We start from the raw sequence: 20,428 nt of genomic DNA, 5'->3' as shown, positions 1-20,428 counted from the left end.
GTGGCGGCAGCGGTAGTGGCGGTGGTAAAAGGTGATCGCAATGGCAATGGTGGTAGTGGAAAGCGGTGGACGGTAGTGAAAGTCGGTGGCGGTGACAGTGGAAGGCGGTGGAAGTCAGTGGTGGTAGACGGAGGTGGTTATGGTGAAAGGTAATGGTAATTTTTGTAATTGGAACATGAGAGTTTTGAATGGAATAACCATTCCATATGTTTAGTTGTGGAATTAATTTTCATTTATAAGAATGGATTTTCATTCCAATAGAAGGACTATTTCTACTTTAAATTGCATACTAAACAAAAGAATGATTGAAATCTGTATTCCATTTCATTCCTGTGCACCAAACATAGCTAGAAATGATATCATTGAACCTGCTCTTATTCACACTTAGTATAGAAAGCAGAAGTATTTACAGTTTTGTAATTATACAAAATTAAAAGAACAACAGCACAGATATAATGATTTTTATCCATCTGAGTGAATGAGTTTGTTTATGTTAAGAGTCCTAATTAATGTAAAAAAGATATCTTTTATAATATATAACCATATATAAAACTATTCTCAATTAAAGGATTTTACAAAAAGTTTGTGTTTAATACAGTAATTTGTATTTACAAAATTTATAGTTTATTAAAATAAAATAGAATAATTTGTGTTTAATAAAAACTCTTTTATATTTTTTTGAATAATAAAATAAAATATCACATTACATACTAAAATAATATATTAGAAAGGAAAATGATATTGTTGACTGACAACTTTATACCGACAAAAAAATTGCTGCACTAAGCTATTAATTTTCTTTGACCAAACTTTCTCCCTATATAATTGTTCCGGCGATGATGTTCTCGTGACTCTATCTGACTCCTATGCTTCTTCTCTCTCCCTACATCCTCAAATTTTCAATTTTTTCAAACTTTCTTATATGTTCTTGTTCACTCTCTCACATTCTTCCGAATCATTGATGGAGTCCTAGGTCGCTTGTCAATTTGGCCGAAAAACCTGCCGGCAGACCTGTTGACTTTTTCCCTGAAAAGCTTACCAAGATCAAAGTTTTGTATAGAAAACGAATAGACTGCTCAATGGTAACTGGTAAGTTCAGTCCGTGCACACCGGTTCACTCCTTGTCATTTCAGTTGCTGCTCCGGTGATTCATCTCGCCACCGAAGCACGTTGCTCCATTGTCATCTTCTTCCTCAGTTCACCCGTGAGATTATCGATCTTTTGCTTAGAAAAGAAAAAAAAAATAAAGCTCGCATATTTGGACAACCACGTGGGTGTTGGTTTTTCCTAGTCGGTTGTATAGCACCACTCTATTAAAAAAATATCATAAAAGTGACTATATTATTGCTTTTTCTTTCCTAGGCTTGCACATGTCCCAGGTAATATTAATGGTAACCTCACAAAATAACTTATCTCGGATCAAAATAAAAGTATGGTACTAAAAAAACAATAAGGACCCAAAATTTTTTTTATATGTTCAATAAAAAATTTCTTTTTGACAAGACGAAAACAAGGTCATCTCTATTTAATAAATAATGAGTAGTCATGTATAATAGCTTAGATGTAGACATACATATATGTTTGGCATAAATATAATATAAAAATCGATCCATTTTTTTTGCTATAGCAGTCTCCAAGGACTTTCTTAGTAAGACAAAAAAATTGACCATCGGCCAACGAAAATAATGAGCAAAAAAAAAATATATATTTTCAAGCACAAATCAGTTTAGAATAAATACCTATCGTGAAAGGAGAGATTATATTCTTCTCTACTAGTGAACTGGTACACTAATAGAGTTACTCTTCAAACATTATTGTTACGGTATCGGACAAAATGCATATTAAACTTGTGTAATATTCTAGGAAGCCTGATGCAGAAGACCACACAACTTTTTTTTTTTTTTTTTTTCAAAAATTAAAGCAATTTTCATTAAGTAAAGAACTTTACAAAAGTTGGGCTTGGCCCATAAGAAAAAGAAGCCCAACGCTGCAATACAGGTCCAAACTAGGACATACATAAAGTAAGATAACCACCACTAACTGCCGTTAATGGAGCATCAATACAATCCGGTGAAAACAAAGGAGGGCTAAGCCTTGATGTCTCAGTCCAGCGGCCGAGGAGGAGGCCTACAATATAAAGGAGATAAATTCCAATCCATGAGGATCAATTTCGCCGAAGCGCATTCTCTCAGACAACCTGACTTCAAAATACCTGCTATTGTGGAGCAAACTTTTGTACAGACGACTCTCTGGGATGATTTGTGTCCTTTGAAAATTCGACAATTTCTCTCTTCCCAGGTATGGTATACCAAAGCTGATATGCATAATTTCCTATGCAGGTTAATTGGGTTATTTGCTTTCCATTTAGTGCTGATCCACACTACAAGATTCTCCCAACTTGTAATTGTTGTGTGAATGTTGCTTTTGTATTTGATAAAACGCCATAGAGGGGAGGTGAAGTTGCAATTAAAAAATAAATGATCATGAGACTCACCTGATATGTTGCAGAGGGAGCAAATGTTATGATGTTTAGCCATAGATTTATTGTCGAGTGTTGGTAGTTTGCATTGAGCAGCCAACCAAAGATTGAATTTCATTCTTGGTATGGTTGGAGTGTGCCAAACAAGTTTGTGCCATGGGACAATAGGAAGGTCACCTACCATGTGTGCCACAGTGTGTTTGAATCAGTAGTTGCCATTAGGTGAGACTGTCCACTTCTTACTGTCACTTCTAGAAGGGCATGGAGGTGGTAATGCGAGCAATTCAGGGATTGCACTAGTAAGAGAAGGAGGGAATGACCAGTTGCTGTCGACAATGAATGTATCCATAGTTGTTGTACCATTGAAACCAGCTGCAGTGAGCAGATGAAGTGGAAATCTTGAACTTAAAGGACCCCCTAGAGCCCAATTGTCCTACCAGAAGGAAGTGTTAGCACCATTGCCTATAGAGTACTTTATGAGTTGTCTAGTAGGGTGCCTTAGTTGGAGAATTTTCCTCCATCTCTAAGAGCATGGCTGAGGGTAGTTCAATGACCAAAGGTTTCTGGACTTCAGTAGATGAGAGTGGCACCACCTTACCCGCAATCTATTTATGTCTTCTTTGAGAATGTCCCAAATGAATCTGATTATTCCAGCTTTGTTTGTAATCTCCAAATTGGGGATCCCCAAACCACCTACAGATTTAGGACTGCACACCCTACTTCAAGCTACCTCAGAACCTGAAGACTTCATTTCTGGCCCTGACCACAAAAATCTCCTAAAAATCTTGTTAAGTTCATCAATTACTCCTTTTGGCAGAATGAAAATGTTGCACCAGTAGTTTTGAGTTGACACCAACACTGAATTTATCAATTGGAGTCTACCTGCATATGAGAGAGATCTGGAAGTCCAGTTAGTGATTCTGTGAGTGATTCTGCTTACCAACAAACTGCAATGCTGAGACTTCAAATTTGTAGAAATCAATGGCACTCCAAGGTATCTCACTGGTAGTGTGCCTGATTGAATACCTAGCAATGTAGAAATTTGATGCTGAGTGTGGTCATTTACACCAGAAAAATAAACCTCACTCTTTGATAGGTTGATGTTTAGGCCTGACATAGAGCAGAAAAGATCAAGAGCTGATTTGAGGACTGAGACTGATGTAATATCTCCATGGCAAAATAGTAACAGATCATCTGCATAGGACAAATAAGTGATTTTGTGTTCTCTGCACCTCCAATGCAACTTGAAAGAGGGCACCATTCCTACATAATTGTTGACAATAGAGGAGAAAGCATCCATAACAATCACAAACAGGAAAGGGGAAACGGGATCCCCTTGCCTAAGACCCCTTTTACCTTTGAAAAAATCTTAGAACTCACCATTTAGAGCAATTGTAAATGAGAGAGAAGTGATGCATGCCTTGATGAGAGAAATAAATTTTGGAAGGTATTTTAGTAGAGAAAGGCAGCTAATGATGAAGTCCCACTTCACTGAGTCAAATGCCTTCTTTAGATCCACCTTGATTGCACATCTTGCTGGTCTTCCATGTTTGTGATACCCTCTTAGTAACTCATGTGCTAGTAGTATAGGATCTTTTATCCTCCTTCCATGGACAAATGCTGACTGGGATTGGTCAATGAGGCGAGGCAGTGTGGACTGTAATCTTATTGCAAGCAATTTGGAGATGCACTTGTATACGGTGTTTACACAAGAGATAGGCCTGTAGTCATGAAGTGTAGTTGGGTTTTGGCATTTTGGAACCAAGGCAATGTAGGTGTTGTTTGCCTCTGTAAGTAATTTTCCATTTCTAAAGAATTTAGAGATGGCCTTTATAACATATCTCCCCACAATGTCCCAAGCTTTTTGGAAAAACAAGGCATTATAGCCATCTGGACCAGGAGCTCTGTCCTTATTTAGCTTCATCATGCAAGTCTGTATTTCCAAAATGGTTGGCATGTCTTGAAGATAAGAGTGCAGATTGGATGGGACTTCCTTAGTGATAAAAGGTGATAAATCAGTGATTTGGTGGGTAGTAGGGGGAGAGTAACTAAGCAAGGCTTGAAAGTGGTTGACAACTTGAAATTTAATTTCCTCCACATCATGAATTGTTCTGCCGTCATCCAAAATGAGGGAAATTATCTTCTTCCTATTATTTCTGGATGTGATTGACTTGTGGAAATAGGATGAATTACAATCCCCAAGCTTCAGCCATAACATTCTCGACTTTTGCCTTAGAGTATCCTCTTGTAGTCTCCCCAATCTCAAGAGATCTGTTGTTAAAGCCCTTTCAATTCCTCTAAGAATGGTGTCACCAGGTGCTGCATCCAGGTCCATTTGGCAAGCTTGGAGTTCTAGTTGCACAACATGCATTTTTAACTCTAAGTCTGTAGACTCTAGCACAGGAAGTTCTTAGGATAGGTTTAAGTAACTTGAGTTTTTGGACAACTTGGAACATTGCAGTTCCTTTGATGTAAGTGTTCCAAGCTTTAAGAACTGAAAAATGGAAATCATGGTGAGTGGTCCATGCATTAAAGAACCTGAAGGGTATATGCCTCTTTGGTGAGTTGAGGTCAATTGCAACCAAGATAAGGCTATGATCAGAGATGCTTAGGGTGAGGAAATTGCATTCTGAAATTATAAATGAGGATGTCCACCTTTGGTTTACCAAAGCCCTGTCGAGTTTCTTTATAATGCAAGCTTCTCCTATATTTTTGTTGGACCAAGAATAGAGAATACGACAAAATTTTAGGTCCTCCAATTCTGCAGATTGAAAACACTCCTTGAAATCTGTCATAGCTGATGACCATTTCTTTGAACCACCATATTTCTCTCCTCTATTGGGAATGGCATTGAAATCCCCCATTAAAAGCCATGGAGAGTCTGCAAAGACGGCTGAATGGTGGATTATGTCATCCCACAGGATCTGTTTTTCATTGGCACAATTAGCAGCATAGATGAAAGTAGTAAAAAATGAGGTATGTTGACCAATAACTGAGATGGAACAATGGATTGCTTGTCTACTGCAGTTAAGAACTGAGAGATTAACATTACTTGGGTTCCACATAATCCATATTCTTCCTAATTCAGAGAAAGAAAAGTTGTTTGTAATAGGCCAGTTAGGGGCAATAAATCTATGGATAGCTGCCACATTCAGCTTAACTACCTTAGTCTCCACTATGGAAACAATATCCAGTTTTCTCTCGGAGATTAATTTCTTAATCTCTGATTGTATAGAGGGTTGATTCAACCTTCTAATATTCCATGTGAGAAGAGAAATCATGAGAAAGGTGAAGAGAAATGACCTCCAAGATGCTTTGAGTTAACTAAGTAACCCTCCGGCATCAACCCAGGTTTGGCATTCTCTTTTATCCTTGCAATTTTCTTCAAGCTTCTTGCTGTCATGTTCCTTTTATTGACTAGCTGGATGCTGCAACCAGGATCACTGAGTGAAGATAGTGGTTGAAAGTAGGGGGATGTGGTCCACTTGGCATGAGTTGGAGAAACTGTTGCTGCAATAGTCTTATTGCATCCCTCAACTGTAGGCTCGAGAAACTTGGAGTTCCTGTTCTTCTTCTTTTGTGGGACTGTAGTTGGATAGGAATAATGTGGGATTGGTATTTTGGATGTGGTATGCTTGTAGGAGGAGGGAGTTATGGTTGTTGATGGGGAGAAATTAAGTTTCCTACTACATAGAGGGGAATGTGGTGATAGAGGGGGAGAATTATATGACTGTGAATCTGAGATGGAATTGCTAACCCTTGTATTGTTTGAGGAGAGGGATTGATTTGATGGTGATGGTGATGGTGAGTTGAGGTTATTTGTTGTGTTTGTGTTATTGGTGTCTTATGCTTGGTATTGTAATGGGGAGAATTGGTTTGAGGTTGAGGGGTTGATTGTGGTTGGAGTGTTGGGTTTAGTAACAATGGTTATGCCTTTATTTCTCTTCTTCCTCACTGTTACCCATTCAGAAACTAGTTGGATTGCAGGGCTGTGGTCCTTTGTGCATGGTGAAGTTGTTGTCCCTTTTCTGTGAGTGGGGTTAATGTAGTTGAGAGGGCAATTGGCATCTGAATGATTGAGTTGCCTACATTTTCCATAGATCTTTGGTAACCATTGATACTCAATCCTGATATCCACAAAGGACGAGTCATCCATTTTGAGTTGGATTTCATGTTTGAGAGGTTTGTTCAGATTTAAGTTGATGCAGATTCTGGCGAACTTCAGCTTTGTTATTGCTTCAGTGGCTTCATCAGCATAAAATGGCTCTCCAACAGCACTTGCAATGTAACTTAAACCCTTGGCAGTCCAATAGTTAGGTGGTATATTGTAGAACTTGGTCCAAATTGGTAGACTGCCTAAGTGAGATGGATGTGATTGGTTTAGTTGGTTCCATTTCAGTAATGAAAAAGGGTGTCCAGCTAATGACCATGGACCATGAGACAGAATAGTGTCAACCTCTATAGAGCTCTTGAATCTGAAGATGAAGGTGTTGTTCTCCCCTTGGATGGTATTGGTTAGGCCAAATGATTTCCCCAATTTTGTTACAGCAGTCTGTACCACCTTGTAAGGAAGTTTCTTATGAGTTGAGAACCCAACCAAGTGATACGAGCTCCAGAATTTTAGTCCTTCATCAACCACTTCTTTAGGTAGTTCAATCACATTTGAGGTTTCAGTGGTCGGAACAATGTATTCAAACTTCATCTTGGTGGTACCTTGTTGCACTACATTTAACCAAAACTTTGCCTGGGGATGGTGATTGTGGTTTAATTGGTTTTCAAATTGTCTGTATGTGTGGGTAATAGGGAGTGGTTGAGCTAATACAGTACCTTTGTTGTCTATTGGTATTGCATGTGAGGGTAACGTAACTGATATGTCTATTGGTAAAACATGTGGTGGTTGAGCTGTTACAGTATCTGTATTGTCCATCGGTTGCTTGGATGTTTGTGGTAATGTAGTGGTTGGGGTGGCTTAGATATATGTGGTAGGTTGTAAGAGGTGATCAGTAGGTTGGATGTTTGAGGTAAGTTGTAGACCTTGGTCAATGGTATTTCTATGTTTGACTGCAGCCATACTTTTTTTGGCTTTGGCCTGCAAAGATGATGGTACAGCATTGCTAGCTAGATTCAAATTTGAATTTGGATTCAAACCTGGTCCCACCATGTTGGTGCCTTCTGTGCCGTTGGAGGAGGAGGTGGTGGTTGTGGTGGTGGCTGTTGTAAGTGGCTGACCTGTAGCTTAACCCTGTCAAGTTTAGCTTGTAGCTCTGCATTGATCTTCTTCTGATTGTTGTACATTTCTATAGCTTTCCCTAAGTTCTCATCCTTCCACTCAAGTTGTTCTTGTAATCTATCAATTTGGTGAGCTGGAGACGTGTAAAGCAGAGGGTTGAAATTCCTAGGAAGGTTACCTGTAGAAGAAGCTTGCTGCAGTGGCTTGGATTTACTTCTGTTTTGTAGTGGGTTGTTGATTGGCCGTATTGGTTTTATGGTGGGAGAAGGAAAATGTATGTGCGGCTGTCCAGATAATGAGGAAGGTATTGGAGGTGGGTAAATCTGTGTGTGAGAGACCACACAACTTTCAGAAAAAGAAAGAACCAACTTCGCAATGTTTAAAATACTCGAAAAGGATCTATCAACTCCATTCTTAGAAAAAAAACTTAAGTATGAATTCTGGCAGCATCAATCTGTGCACTTTGACCAGAACATTGATGAGTTTCTGCCAAACTTCTACCGTAGGTAGTTGGAAGTTAAAAAAAAAAAAAGAAAAAAAAAAAGTAGAAAAAAAAGGCAAACATCAGGAGAAAGAAAACCACAAGAATGAATCAAAATCCAAAAAGAAATCACGTGATAAAGAACAATACTTAGAAAATTTCAAGAACTGTGCTATACACACACCTACCAAATTGGCCAATCAGGCTCTTTTAGAGCCCTATTTTTTTTTTGTCCAATTTGAAATTAGTAAACATATACCTTATTGTAGTCAAAGAAATACTGTACATAACGATTTGAGATTAGTGATTGGAATAAAGTTATCAAATAGACTAGTTACAACACTCCATTACTTTAGCACTGCAAGCAATAAATATTGTAGTCAAACTTCAGATTTTATGACGGGAGCGAGCCCGTGAGCGCGCACACAAAGTAAAAGAAAAAAGAAAAAAATGCAGCAGCAGCAGCAGCTTGAAATCTACATTAAATCAGTAAACTATATGCACGCATTAATGAAGACTAAGCAATACAGTAACAATGAGTATTATGAGCGAGGGAAAAAAATGAGTATTATGAGCAAAAACACCTTTTCAAACACATATTAGACAATTGCATATATAATCAAGTGTATAAACACCACAAACTAACCGAGTCGAATAACTTACCTAGATGAAATGAGGAAACAACAATCTAATTAGTAAGCCCAAAGGAGATAGATAGCTGTTTTTGTAGAACTACACTGTGTTAGGGGTAACCCAAATTGGATGTGGGTCAATGATCTTCGATCTTTTCGGATAATAAGGTTTTATGCTGTTATCTTCTAAGTGAAAGACGTCATTATCATGACCAGAATATATTTCGTTAAATCTTATAAAATGATCATCAGTGAAGTAGATAGAATTCTCCTTCAGCTCTGGATAATCACGAGTTGAGAGGGAAAAAGAACTATTAGAACCCACAAATAGCACCCGGTCACCTAAGCATTCCACACATTCCCACCGATTGTTATTGAAATCATACTTACGAACATCAAATCCCAGAGTCCAATAAGCATCATCGTCGTGAAGCAAATAATTTTCTCCTTCCTCATCATCATTGTTATTCACTGCTTTCTCTTCCAACTTGCGGGGATGTGGAATGCCACTTATAGCTATAAACCTGGAAAGCACCAAAAGATCACCAGAGGATTCAACTAAATAATTTGTCTGATAACAATTATAAGAAACCACTAATTTGTCCCCAAGCTGCCCGGGACAAGAGGAAGAAGGACCATCAAACACTTCATTTTTGGGACAAGAAGGATCTCTGAGGTCCCAAGCTTCAATGCTATTACAATCTGATCTCATGGCATAAAATCACTGATCCTTGCTGAAATATATGATGTCAGTATAAGGTGGGATCTTACCGTCCAAGAGGGTCCACCTTTCGTCACCGGGTTTTCAGAAGGCAATATTAGAAGATCCGCCGCTGTGGATGGCCATTATAGTGCAATCATCATCAAGTTCTGGTTTTGATGATGAAGAATAATAGGGGACGGATGGGGCTGATGACATAACAAGCCTTCGTACGTTAAAAGCAAAGGCTTCTTCAGAGGCAGCGTTAAGCTCTAATGTGTCCTCCTGGATGTTGGGTAAGACTAGAAGGCGTGTGATGAGAGGAGGGGAAGGAGAGAACTGATCTGATTTGAAGAGGCGAACGCCACAAACGGAGGGTAGGGTTTCCACGGAAGGGAGGGGAATGTAGGGGAAATGAGGAGATTCTATCAAGGGGTTGTAGAGATAAGGATTGGCAATTGAGAGGGTGGTAAAAGACCAGCCAGCCATGAGAAGATCCCACACATGGTGCGGATTCAGGAGTAAGGAGGTCCCTCTGCCACGGTATACTAAGATTCTTTCTCACCCTAAATTCATTCTGCTCCGAAAGGCTGAAGAAATTAAAATAGTCTTCTTCTGAGTATAAATTTTCTGAATTCTCGTGATGGACAACCACCCTGGGAGGTACCAAGAGCAATGGTGACAAAGACAGTGATTGAGGACTTACAGGTGGAGAAGAAGAAGAAGAAGAAGAACAATGCCGGACCAGAATACCCAACATCTAATTATTTTAAGTCCTTTAGTGAGAATGAGGAAGTTTTTGTTTGTCTACGTTATTTTCCTCTTATATTTTGTGCTACTTATAGCCTTTTTCATTTTAGCAAGCCTTTAACATATGATTTTCTCCCATATTATTTCCTTTCAGGTTTTTCACTAGAAATCCCAAAGCAACCCTATAGATTTTACTAAAAAAAGGATTTCTATTTTAAACAATTTAATTAAATTCAGGCTATATAAAAACTTAAAGTACAAGAACAAAAACATTGTAAATAGCATTAATTTATCCAACCAAATTCAGTCCCATCCCAAACCAAGTCCTCAATATCTATTTTATGCAAAAGTCAATTCGAGCAAGTTTAATTTATATACTCTCTATCCAAAACAGAGTGTCTGTTTTGGGAAACTGTGACGCACAATTTGTGAGTCACAGTTTTCTAAAAGAGACACTCTTTTTGAAATAAAGGAAGTACTAATTTATAAAAAATAACCAAAAGCAAGGTAGTTTCACGTCGATTTGGACTCGACATAATTGTTATGTCAGTGTTGCATCAATAGGGCCACATAGATTGTAGTTCCAATAAGCTCTCGATTCTTACAATGCCATGTTCTTCATCTGTAACACAAAATTAAGGCAATACAGTTTGAGAAACCAAGGATTAACTTTGGCATGACCACCTTTTGTGGGTCTCGGTTCTGTCCACTGGTGGTGGTGGGCTTACGGCTATATTCTACCTTGCCGGAGTTGTCAGAACGGCGATGGAGATTTGTTGGCAGTTGGTGGCTGCTTCCTTTGCGGCGTTTATGATGCAACTGGGCGACAATGGGTAACTGGGTGACAATGGGGCTCCATGGAATTAAGGGCATTCTTGTCATTGCATGATTATGAGGGCAGTATGGTCCTTTAAAATGATGTATTAATTTCAGTGACACCCCCCTCAGGTTTGGCCAAATATCACAATGAATCATGTTTCGAAAATAACTATCGCTTGCATAGTTTCATTACAAATATTTGGTCCGTTTTTCACTTACACCTCAAAGTTACTTTTCAAGTATATCAGGTACTTTTGCAGTTGAAATGGCATTGTTACCCTTCTAACTATCTGTTGATTTACAAAGGATTGAAATAACTTAAATACCCTTTGACCTTCATTATATAAATTTAAAATTATTCTTTATATATATATATATTTCATTATTTATATTTATAGAGAAAAGAGTGAGATGAAGAGTTTTGTGGATGACATTGTCATAAAAAAGGGCAATTTGGTTATTTCAGACTTTTGATATTTTGGATTAAAATAGATTAAAAAAATAGGGATAAAATTTTCATTTGGACTTTTTTAACGAAAAAGTAACAGAAAATTAAGTTGGGGTTTGAGTGATAATTAATTTCGAAAGATATTTGAGGGTGATATTTGATTAAATCTGAAGGGGTATCAGTGAAATTAACCCTAAAATGATTCAACTATTTTTAAAGATAAACTTTCACCGAACCTTGCCCAAATGGGATGATCTACAACGAATTTGTATAATTTAGAAAATTTCTTATATTTTTAATAGTTGTGGGGTTAGTTACAGGTTTTCTCATAATTCAAAGGTTCTTTTTTTTTTTTTTTTTGCATTTTACCCTTTAATTATATTGACAAACACAAGTTACTTTTAGTTGGTTATTATTTTTTTAGAAGTTTTAGAAAAAATGTGTTGAAGTATACAAGGATTGTACAGGCCAAGAGGCCGAACCGAACACTGAGCTAACAAAGTGGGGCCAACCTCGGGTTGAGGCAATGCTAGAAAGCCCAGAACCTATTACATGGACCCTACGAGACCACCAGCTCGGACTCGGTGGTCGCCTAGGCTCGACTTGGCCCACCAAATCCATCAATGAATTGGCGATTTTCTTTTATATGGGTTGATAGTGAAAAGACTCTGTTTGTCTTGGTGTCTTTGGAAGATGGAGAGAAGTGTGGAGGTGTTGCCTCTTTTTCGTAGTGTGTTTAATTCTGAGGGTGTTAACAAGTGGAACAGGACTTGGTTGAGTTGTCCGAGTCGACTCGAGCGGTATCAGAGATCACATTCCATCATGTGTTGTGAAGAAGAGCAAAGGCTAATTGACAACTCTTTTCTTTGTATGTCATCAACTTTTCTTTCTGTACTATCTACCAAGTAGATAACACCCCCCTTTAATCTCTTCTGTTTTGTTTCTGTTTTCAAAACTCAAGTAAGATACAATTTTGTTACTTATTATTTATTATTTTTTATGCCAAATAACTAGGGTTAAAAAGGCTCCACATTTCACATTAATTAATAATTTTTTCTTAAAAGAAAAAGATACCGCTAGACCACGCGTTTAATGGTGTAAAAATTTAAACCAATTAAACAATGGGACGTCACCAAAACTCCACAAAAATAAATTTATTGATCTCTTTCTTTTCACATGATTAGCAGTTTAGCACAGTGATTTTTTTGAGTTGATCGGTAACACTCCATTTACATTTATCAATCAGATTATTAATTTCAAAAGAAGTTTATGCAGTGACAATTTTTTTTTGTTCACTTCAGAAGAAAAAATAAATGAAAAAAATGTTTAGAAGGAAAGGAGGAAGGAGAAAGGGGGTACAATGCACTTATTGAAAGAAAAAAAAAAAATAAGTATGAAAACTATAATATAAATTTTTTAAAATCAAAAGGTAAAAGAAAAAAAATAGCTGTAAAATAATATGATAAATAAGTATTGTAAAAAAATATACTTGATAGATATAAGAATCAAAATACTAATTAATAATATTTTAATTAAATACTATCACAAATGTCATCGATAAAAAGAAAAAAGAGGAAAAAATGGTACAATACATAATTATATATAAGTGAAAAAAGAAAATTTTTGAAATAGAAAACAAAAATTAGAAAAAGAAAAATATATGGTGTACTTTTTTTAACCTCTTTTTTTTTTTTCCCAAAAAGAAATTAGAGGAATTTGAAAATTTTAGGGAAACACTATTTATAATTACCATACAAATATATGTATATAGGAAAAACCTATGTATATAGGTTGGAGCAAGGGCAGGGGGCACGTCGCCCCTTTGATCCTTAATTGGCTCCACCTGTGACTGTAAGACTCTTCATTGTTACTCTAGTAGAATGCAGGAAAGGCAAAGAAAGGAAAGGTCCTTCACCTTGGGAGAGAGAGAAGGAAAATGTTTAATTTATTTGGTTATAAAAAAATTGCATAAATATTATTAGGGCTGTAGCTCGGGTGGGTGGGACGAGTTTGAGGTATAACTTTAACCTAACTCATCTTATAAAATGTTAAGTCCAAGCCCAAGCCCAACCTTATCCTCAACCTTAGTTACTCAACCCGAGCTCAACTCATCATTTCTATCTTTAAATTCAAGATTGTAACTCGAACTTAGATTCTAAATTAAAACTTCGGGTTAATCCAGGTTACACATTTGGCTAATCTTTATACCAAAATTGTAATATGATTTTGAATTAGTTTTACATTAAATTACTCTTAAATATGAAAAAGTTTAAAGACTTTTTATAAGTTTTTAATAAATTACAAACAAATTTTTAGAAAATTAATTATTCTAAATGTTAAAAGTTAAGATTTAACAAAAGAATTGAAAAGAGAAAAAGTAATCATAGTTTAAATATTATACATAATGTATTTTAAAGTAAAAATATATATGAAAATAATATTAGAATTCGGGTTCGGATTAGCTCGGGTTGTTAGCACTTCAACCCAAGCTCAATCCTAATTAAATTCGAGTTGAAAATTTTCAACCCAAACTCAACCCTAATTGTAAAAACAATTGTCCAAGCCCGTAAAAAATCGGACTGGACTCGGGTTAGTTCAGGTTACTCAACTCAAGTTGCACTCCTAAATATTATAGTTGAAAATTTAAATAATAATAATTATAAAAGCATATTGGTCAAAATATAATTCATTTCTATACATTTTTTTGATGAAAAAATAATGACTGGACAATTTAATTTAGTATAGCACAGGGAGTTATTTGCCAAAATGATGTTTAAGGAAGGTTGTTTTTGTATTTTATTCTAAAATTTTCTTTCTGGCTTAATGTAATAAGGGTCATTTGTCCCACATCGGATCCGAATGGATAAGTGATTGAGTATAAATGGGTGGGTGGTATCAGAGCCAGACCCAATCTGCAAATGCCCATCCGCTACACTTTTATTCTCGTGCATATAAAAAAATTATATGCATTTGAATAAAAAAAATTATATTTTTTCAACAAGGACAGAGAAGATTATATTTTTTCAGCAATACATATTTGAATCACAATTATATTAAATAAAAAAATTATTATTTAGATTTATTTAAGAATAAAATAAATAGAGTAACCACTCCATCCAATCATTTCTCCGCAGATGTGGAAAACCCAAACTTTCTCGAATGTAATAAACTAAAAATGACAATGTAATAAATTCGCTAAACCAACACAGAGAGACTAATTCTTCAACTTTTAAAGGCCCATTTGATGTGTATTTATATATCAGCTTCACTGTCTTCTAATTAAAGGTACCATCTTACTTATCTCTTAATCATTTTATTCAAATATAGCACATCAATTACTACAAGTTACGACTATCTTTTTAAAATATTGATCATTGTTGTTTTTAGAGTTTGTTTATGTCATGCTTGTGTTAATACAATTTTTTTGAATATGCATACATATATGTCAGGAAACTTTTGCATGTATTATTTATTTAGTACCACTTGGGTAAGCTTGTTTATTAATCTTGTTTGTAGGGGCGGACACAGGGGTAGGCAAAGGTGGGCTGTAGCCCACCCCAAAAAGTAAATTTTTTTTTTTGACATACTAATATATTAGCTCAGACCAAAAAAAAAAAAAAAAAAATTAATAGTATTAGCTCATCCCAAAAACCCAATGAAGCCCAAATAAACTCAGCCACTGTACTAAAATAAAGGTCCAAACCAACTCCTTAGTATTCATGTTTAATGTTAACCCACCCCAACTAGAAATTCTAGAGTTGTCACTCTTTTGGTGGTTCTTGATCATCATGATCAGTATTTGATTGTAGTAGTAATTGGGTGCAGTATTGGTAGTGAAGCTTTTTAGCTCCTATTTCATTAAAATTCTATATGCTGTGCCTATTTATGTTATGCAGTGTTTGCATTGTGTTTGATAAAATTCCTCAGTGAGTATAACCAAGACTACTTCACAGTTACAGACCTAAGAAGATGATACCCAGAACATTTACTACGAAGAAGAAAAGGTAAAAGAGAAAAAAGAAAGTTATACGCAGATATAAATTGGGTTTTTTTTTTTTGTCAACAATGGTGGTGTTGGGCCTCATTGAGCATCCCATAATCCACCACCAGGCACATGTAGTTCCTTGTCTCACATGCATCGGGAAATTTACTTGGGGTAGGCCTAAGGGGATTCGACCAAAAGGAATTTATACTTGGGGTGGACTATTTCCACTGTCCTAAAGGTTGTTTCCAGAATCTTCCCCTAATAGAAGTGAGGTGGACTCAGGATGTAATGAAATAGATTGCAAAAAACCGTTTTCTTTTTCTTAACTACGAGATTACAGAAACACCTGAAAAGATTTGTTTCATCATCCCACTTGAGAGTTGATGCTATTTTATATCTATATACATGAAAGGAAAAATATAAAGAGCTTAAAATTCAAGAATTTGGTGATTTATGACCTGAAGAAGATGATGATGATGTGGAAAAAGAAGACATCAGTGTTGAGTCATGACACGTGCATTTTGGATTGTGTATGACTTTCTTCCTACTAGTGTCAAGTTTCGAACAAAACAAACAGTACCTTCGTCGATTTTTTTCTTCCCTTTCATCCTCATCATTGTCAGAGACTCCAGAGTCATCTTTGGGTTCTTCTTCAATGTTCTCCTCTGCCTCAACCTTCATGTCTTCACAGCTGGTGTAGATGAATCCAAACATTGAAACAATTATCAAAACAAACTTATCAATGCGTTCATCGTACCAATTCCTTCCCTGCTTCCAGAACATAAGAGGTCCAACAATAATTCCTGCACCTACCCCAAATCCCAGTCCTGGGAATATGAACTGCCAATGAAACTCCCTCACCAAATTTGATCCTGAATCTACAGAAGTTGGTGATGGTGATGGTCTGCAATTTGTGCTCAAAGGAGCCCCACACAATCCCTCATTTCCTTCAAAGGAGGCTTCAGAGAATGATTGAAGTTGGGTGCTTGCTGGGATCCGTCCAACCAGTAGATTATATGACAGATTCAAGAATGAAAGGAATGTAAGACCTGCAAGCTGCGTTGGGATCCTCCCAGTCAGCATGTTATTCGAGAGGTCCAATGATTCAAGCTGTTTCAAGTTTCCTATTGATGCTGGGATTGAGCCGTTGAGGGCGTTGCGTGACAAGTTGAGCACGTAAAGTGATGTGAGATATCTAGCATTTTCTGGTATACGTCCTTGGAAATTGTTGCTCGATAAATCAATGGATGTGAAGATGGTTAGAATTTTCACAAGCTCCATCTCTAGCCCTTTGTTGGCAACTGTCACTGTGTCCTGATAATAGAAGTGATTGAGTTGTAGAAATTCAAAACGCAAGTGACTGAGCTCTGGTAGTACATTATCCTTCTCAACCATCATTGCCCTCCAATTTAAGAAGCATCTTCTTGGCAGATTACCTCCGAAGTTGTTTAAAGCTAGATCAATTATTTGGAGTTTTGGCCAACTGCCATTGCTGTCCCCTGAACAGATAAGGCCTCCTTGGAACTTGTTGGACCGCAAAACTAGAACACGCAAACTTGATGAATTCTTCAAGAAGCACGGAAAGGTATCATTTATCTTATTATTCCCAAGGTTTAAAACTTCTAACATTGTGCAGTTGGCCAATGATTTGGGAATTTGTCCTTCCAAGTTATTCCCATTGAGATCTAGAGTCTTTAGATTACAATTGCTTGGAAATGTCCTCCATATATTGCCACTAAGTTTGTTATTCCGTAGATTCAATACACCAAGAGTCACGCTACTTCTTTCAATCAAACATGAAGGAATTGTGTCACTCAAACCATTATTAGACAAATCAAGAACTTGGAGATAGGTTGCATTGCAATATGATTGGGGGATGGCTCCAATAAGGCTATTCTTCGAAAGAGAGAAGAAATAAGCAAAGCTGAGATAGTTGCCAATATCAACTGGAATAGAAGAGTTGAAATTATTGCTCGAGTAGTCCACATAGGTAATAAACCCAGGTGGTATTGGGATCTCTCCGTGGAGCTGGTTTGAGCGTAGGTCAAGGACGCTGAGACTCATAGGAGCATTATAAGGCTTTTGCACATCCACTAGTAGATTATAAGAGAGGTTCAGATAAGCTAGAGTTCCATTCCCAACTTCCCAGATCCAGTTTGGTATTTCTCCACGAATTTGATTGTCTGAAAGATCCAATTCATAAAGTCTTGATTGGTTCTTGAGGTTAGGAAAACTCTGCAATTTGCAAGAAGCCAATCTTAATTTGGAGATTTGTGGTAAGGAAGACAAGGTTGAACTACTGCCTCTTGTATCAATTGAGAAGCTGTTGTATGAAAGGTCAAGTGCAGTGAGATTAGGGAGCCTTGCAAAATTTTCCAGGTTTATAGGGCCACTGAAGTTGTTTGACGAAAGTAAGAGGATGATGAGCCTTTTCAGCTCAAAGAAAGATGTGGGAATGGGTCCTGATAATTTGTTACTGCTCAAATCGAGTGTATCCAATATAGAGGACGAGGCATTTGGAAGTCCATTAAGTAGACCACCAAATTGATTAAATGAAAGCTGAACTTTCTTCAGAGATGGGAGCGTCAACAAAGATGATGGAATACTCCCATTGAGTGAATTGTAACGCAAATCGATGTATGTAAGATTCAAGAGGCTATCGAAGTGAGTGGAAGGAATTAGACCCGTGAAATAATTGCGAGACATGTCTATGTGGGTGAGATTTTTCGACTTCTGAAATGTTGGTATTGGACCAGTAAAGTTATTGGAAGAGAAATCCAAATAAACAAGATGAGTGAGGTTTGACATTGAATTTGGAATTGATCCACTGAAGTTGCAATTGACAAGCTCTATCCTGGACAGTATCGTAAAGTTATCAATTGAGTTTGGTAATCTCCCTGAAAAATTCGTATAGCTAAGAACCAAATTTTGGAGTGATGGATATTGGTGAATTTCTGGCAAAGAACCATTCAGTAATTGATTGTTTGATAAGTCAAGCGTCTGTAGAGCTGGTACCTGGAAGATGTTGTCTGGGAACACTCCTTGCAAATTACAATTGCTGAGACGCAACACTGTTAAATTTGTGAAATTTGTGAAGAAATCTGGAACTGTGGTCGACAGATTGTTCTCACTCAGATGGATCACTGAGAGATTGCGTAGATTGGAGAGATTAGAATCGAAAGGGCCTGAAAGATTGCAATTGGACAATCTCAACACCCGCAAATTGGGCAACGATGATGATAAAGCCTGGCACCACTCCTTTCCCTGTGCCGATATCTTTACACCATTAAGATGAAGTTCTTCAAGTTTGGTGAGGTTCTGAACAAGCCTTGACAAATTTGGATTCTCAAGTTTCAGAGGACTAATAGTACCACTACCAGGGGAAAAGGTTGAGAGGTCGAGAGTAACCAACCTCATCATGCTTGAAAGTTCCATTGGAATTTGGCCAGCAAATCCGGCATTTGACAAATTCAGGTATGTCAAAGTGGTGAGGTTTCTCAGTGGAATTTGTGTAAAGTTGAAACTGTTATTAGCCAGATTGAGACTCTGAAGAGACTCAAAACTAAAAAGAGCACTGGAATTGTCGACTCCACCAGAGATTGATTCGCTGCTGAGATCGAGACCTATCACACGACCAGTAGCGTTGTCGCAAGTCACACCACTCCAACCACAGTAATCGGTGCTCTGATTCTGATTCCAGTTTATGAGCTTGGTGGAAAATGAAGAACTGAAATGGAGGCTCTTCTTCAATTGGACCAACAGCGATCGCTGATCGTTGAGGCATCGACCAGAAACAAAGTTCGTGTTGATGCCAAACAAGATTGTGAATAAGGGTATCAAGAAAAACCATGAAAGGATTAGAATTCTCATTGGACACTGTTGTGAGAGACCCATATGAGTAATAAACGAGGAGACAATGAAACAGCAACCCCTCAACTTCAACTTTAATTGGTTTTGTGGGTAAGGAAATGTTACAAAAGCAAAAGACTTAGTAAGATGAAACAAAAAAAGAGGAGGCAGAAAAAGAAGAAGAATAGTGTGTGGTCAGAGAAAGAGAGACCTCACAGTAAACTCAAAGCGCGTGTATTGAATTGTATTATAGTCCTTGTACTGATTGTATCGGACGCGTTTTGTTTTCTTCCTTTCATTTTCTTTATTTCATGTCCGCGACTTTGACGGCTTTCTTATTTTCTATTTTTCAATTACTAGTCTACGACTTTGGCTTGATATATACAATTGAGCTTAGCTGTATATATATATATATATATATATATTTATAGCATAGTCAAAGAACCAACCAAGGAAATTTTTAGTGGGTTTGGCTCCTCTCCATTGGATTCTCTGTACTGAAATTTGCATTTTTTACTGACAGAACGTGTTAACATGAGAAAAAAATGTGAAATTGATGGTTTCAATCTCTTTTGAATCGACATTTTAAATACGTATATTACACACAAGTACACAACACTAATAGTAAGTTTCATGTATGGCCGGCTATTATATTTATTAGTTACCAAAGGAGCACCAACATGAGGTCATTTTATGGACACATGTCCCATATTTTACAGACATGTCTAAAATTTAAAAAAATCTTTTATTAATTTAAAAATATTCCACATTCCAAACTCTTAACCACAACACACTTCACCAACCCATCTTACTACCTTCTAACAATCTTGAAAACAATAATTCGAATTTCCAAATTTTAAGGCTTGGGTTTGATTAGTTGATATCATGTATATTTTTTCTAAATCTAGTGAGTATCTATCTTGAGATATCCCAAACTTTTTTTTATGGAGTTTGGTTCGATTTGTTGAACAATGTAGTCGCACTTGCAGCATATTGGGTGCGAATGGCCTTGCGCATGGTAAGTATAAGCAAGAAAGCCTTGGGATATTACACGT

At 36.9% G+C, this 20,428-nt stretch overlaps 2 protein-coding genes across 2 annotated transcripts; both read right to left on the bottom strand.

Moving 5' to 3' along the window:
• Positions 1 to 4,889: 4,889 nt before the first annotated feature.
• On the bottom strand, positions 4,890 to 7,406 carry LOC132314715 (uncharacterized). Its single transcript, XM_059813539.1, has 4 exons — positions 6,413 to 7,406; positions 5,827 to 6,064; positions 5,146 to 5,731; positions 4,890 to 4,973 (listed from the first exon to the last, which is right to left on the bottom strand). Exons 1-4 carry the CDS (start codon positions 7,404 to 7,406, stop codon positions 4,890 to 4,892), a joined length of 1,902 nt encoding a protein of 633 aa, XP_059669522.1.
• Positions 7,407 to 15,930: 8,524 nt separating this feature from the next.
• On the bottom strand, positions 15,931 to 19,600 carry LOC132313329 (receptor-like protein 7). Its single transcript, XM_059812045.1, has one exon. The coding sequence runs from the start codon at positions 19,416 to 19,418 to the stop codon at positions 15,960 to 15,962; it is 3,459 nt and encodes a 1,152-aa protein (XP_059668028.1). The 5' UTR covers positions 19,419 to 19,600; the 3' UTR covers positions 15,931 to 15,959.
• Positions 19,601 to 20,428: the final 828 nt, after the last annotated feature.

The sequence above is a fragment of the Cornus florida genome, unplaced genomic scaffold (genome assembly GCF_030987335.1).
Source record: "Cornus florida cultivar Cherokee Brave unplaced genomic scaffold, ASM3098733v1 CherokeeBrave_3.0.0_Hap2_Chr06, whole genome shotgun sequence".
NCBI classification, from domain to species: Eukaryota; Viridiplantae; Streptophyta; class Magnoliopsida; order Cornales; family Cornaceae; genus Cornus; species Cornus florida.
The sequence above is the reverse complement of the archived record's forward strand: the minus strand, read 5'-3'. Positions and strand labels throughout refer to the sequence as shown.

Excerpts from the sequence above, each read along its gene's own strand:
- LOC132313329 (XM_059812045.1), bottom strand. The coding sequence starts at position 19,418 with ATGGGTCTCTCACAACAGTGTCCAATGAGAATTCTAATCCTTTCATGG.
- LOC132314715 (XM_059813539.1), bottom strand. The coding sequence starts at position 7,406 with ATGGACAATACAGATACTGTAACAGCTCAACCACCACATGTTTTACCA. Across the intron at positions 6,065-6,412 it reads GAGGAAGAAGAGAAATAAAG|TCCCACAAAAGAAGAAGAAC; the intron begins GCATAACCATTG and ends ATCCAACTACAG. Across the intron at positions 4,974-5,145 it reads AGAAACTCGACAGGGCTTTG|TTCTTAAAGCTTGGAACACT; the intron begins GTAAACCAAAGG and ends TCCATTTTTCAG.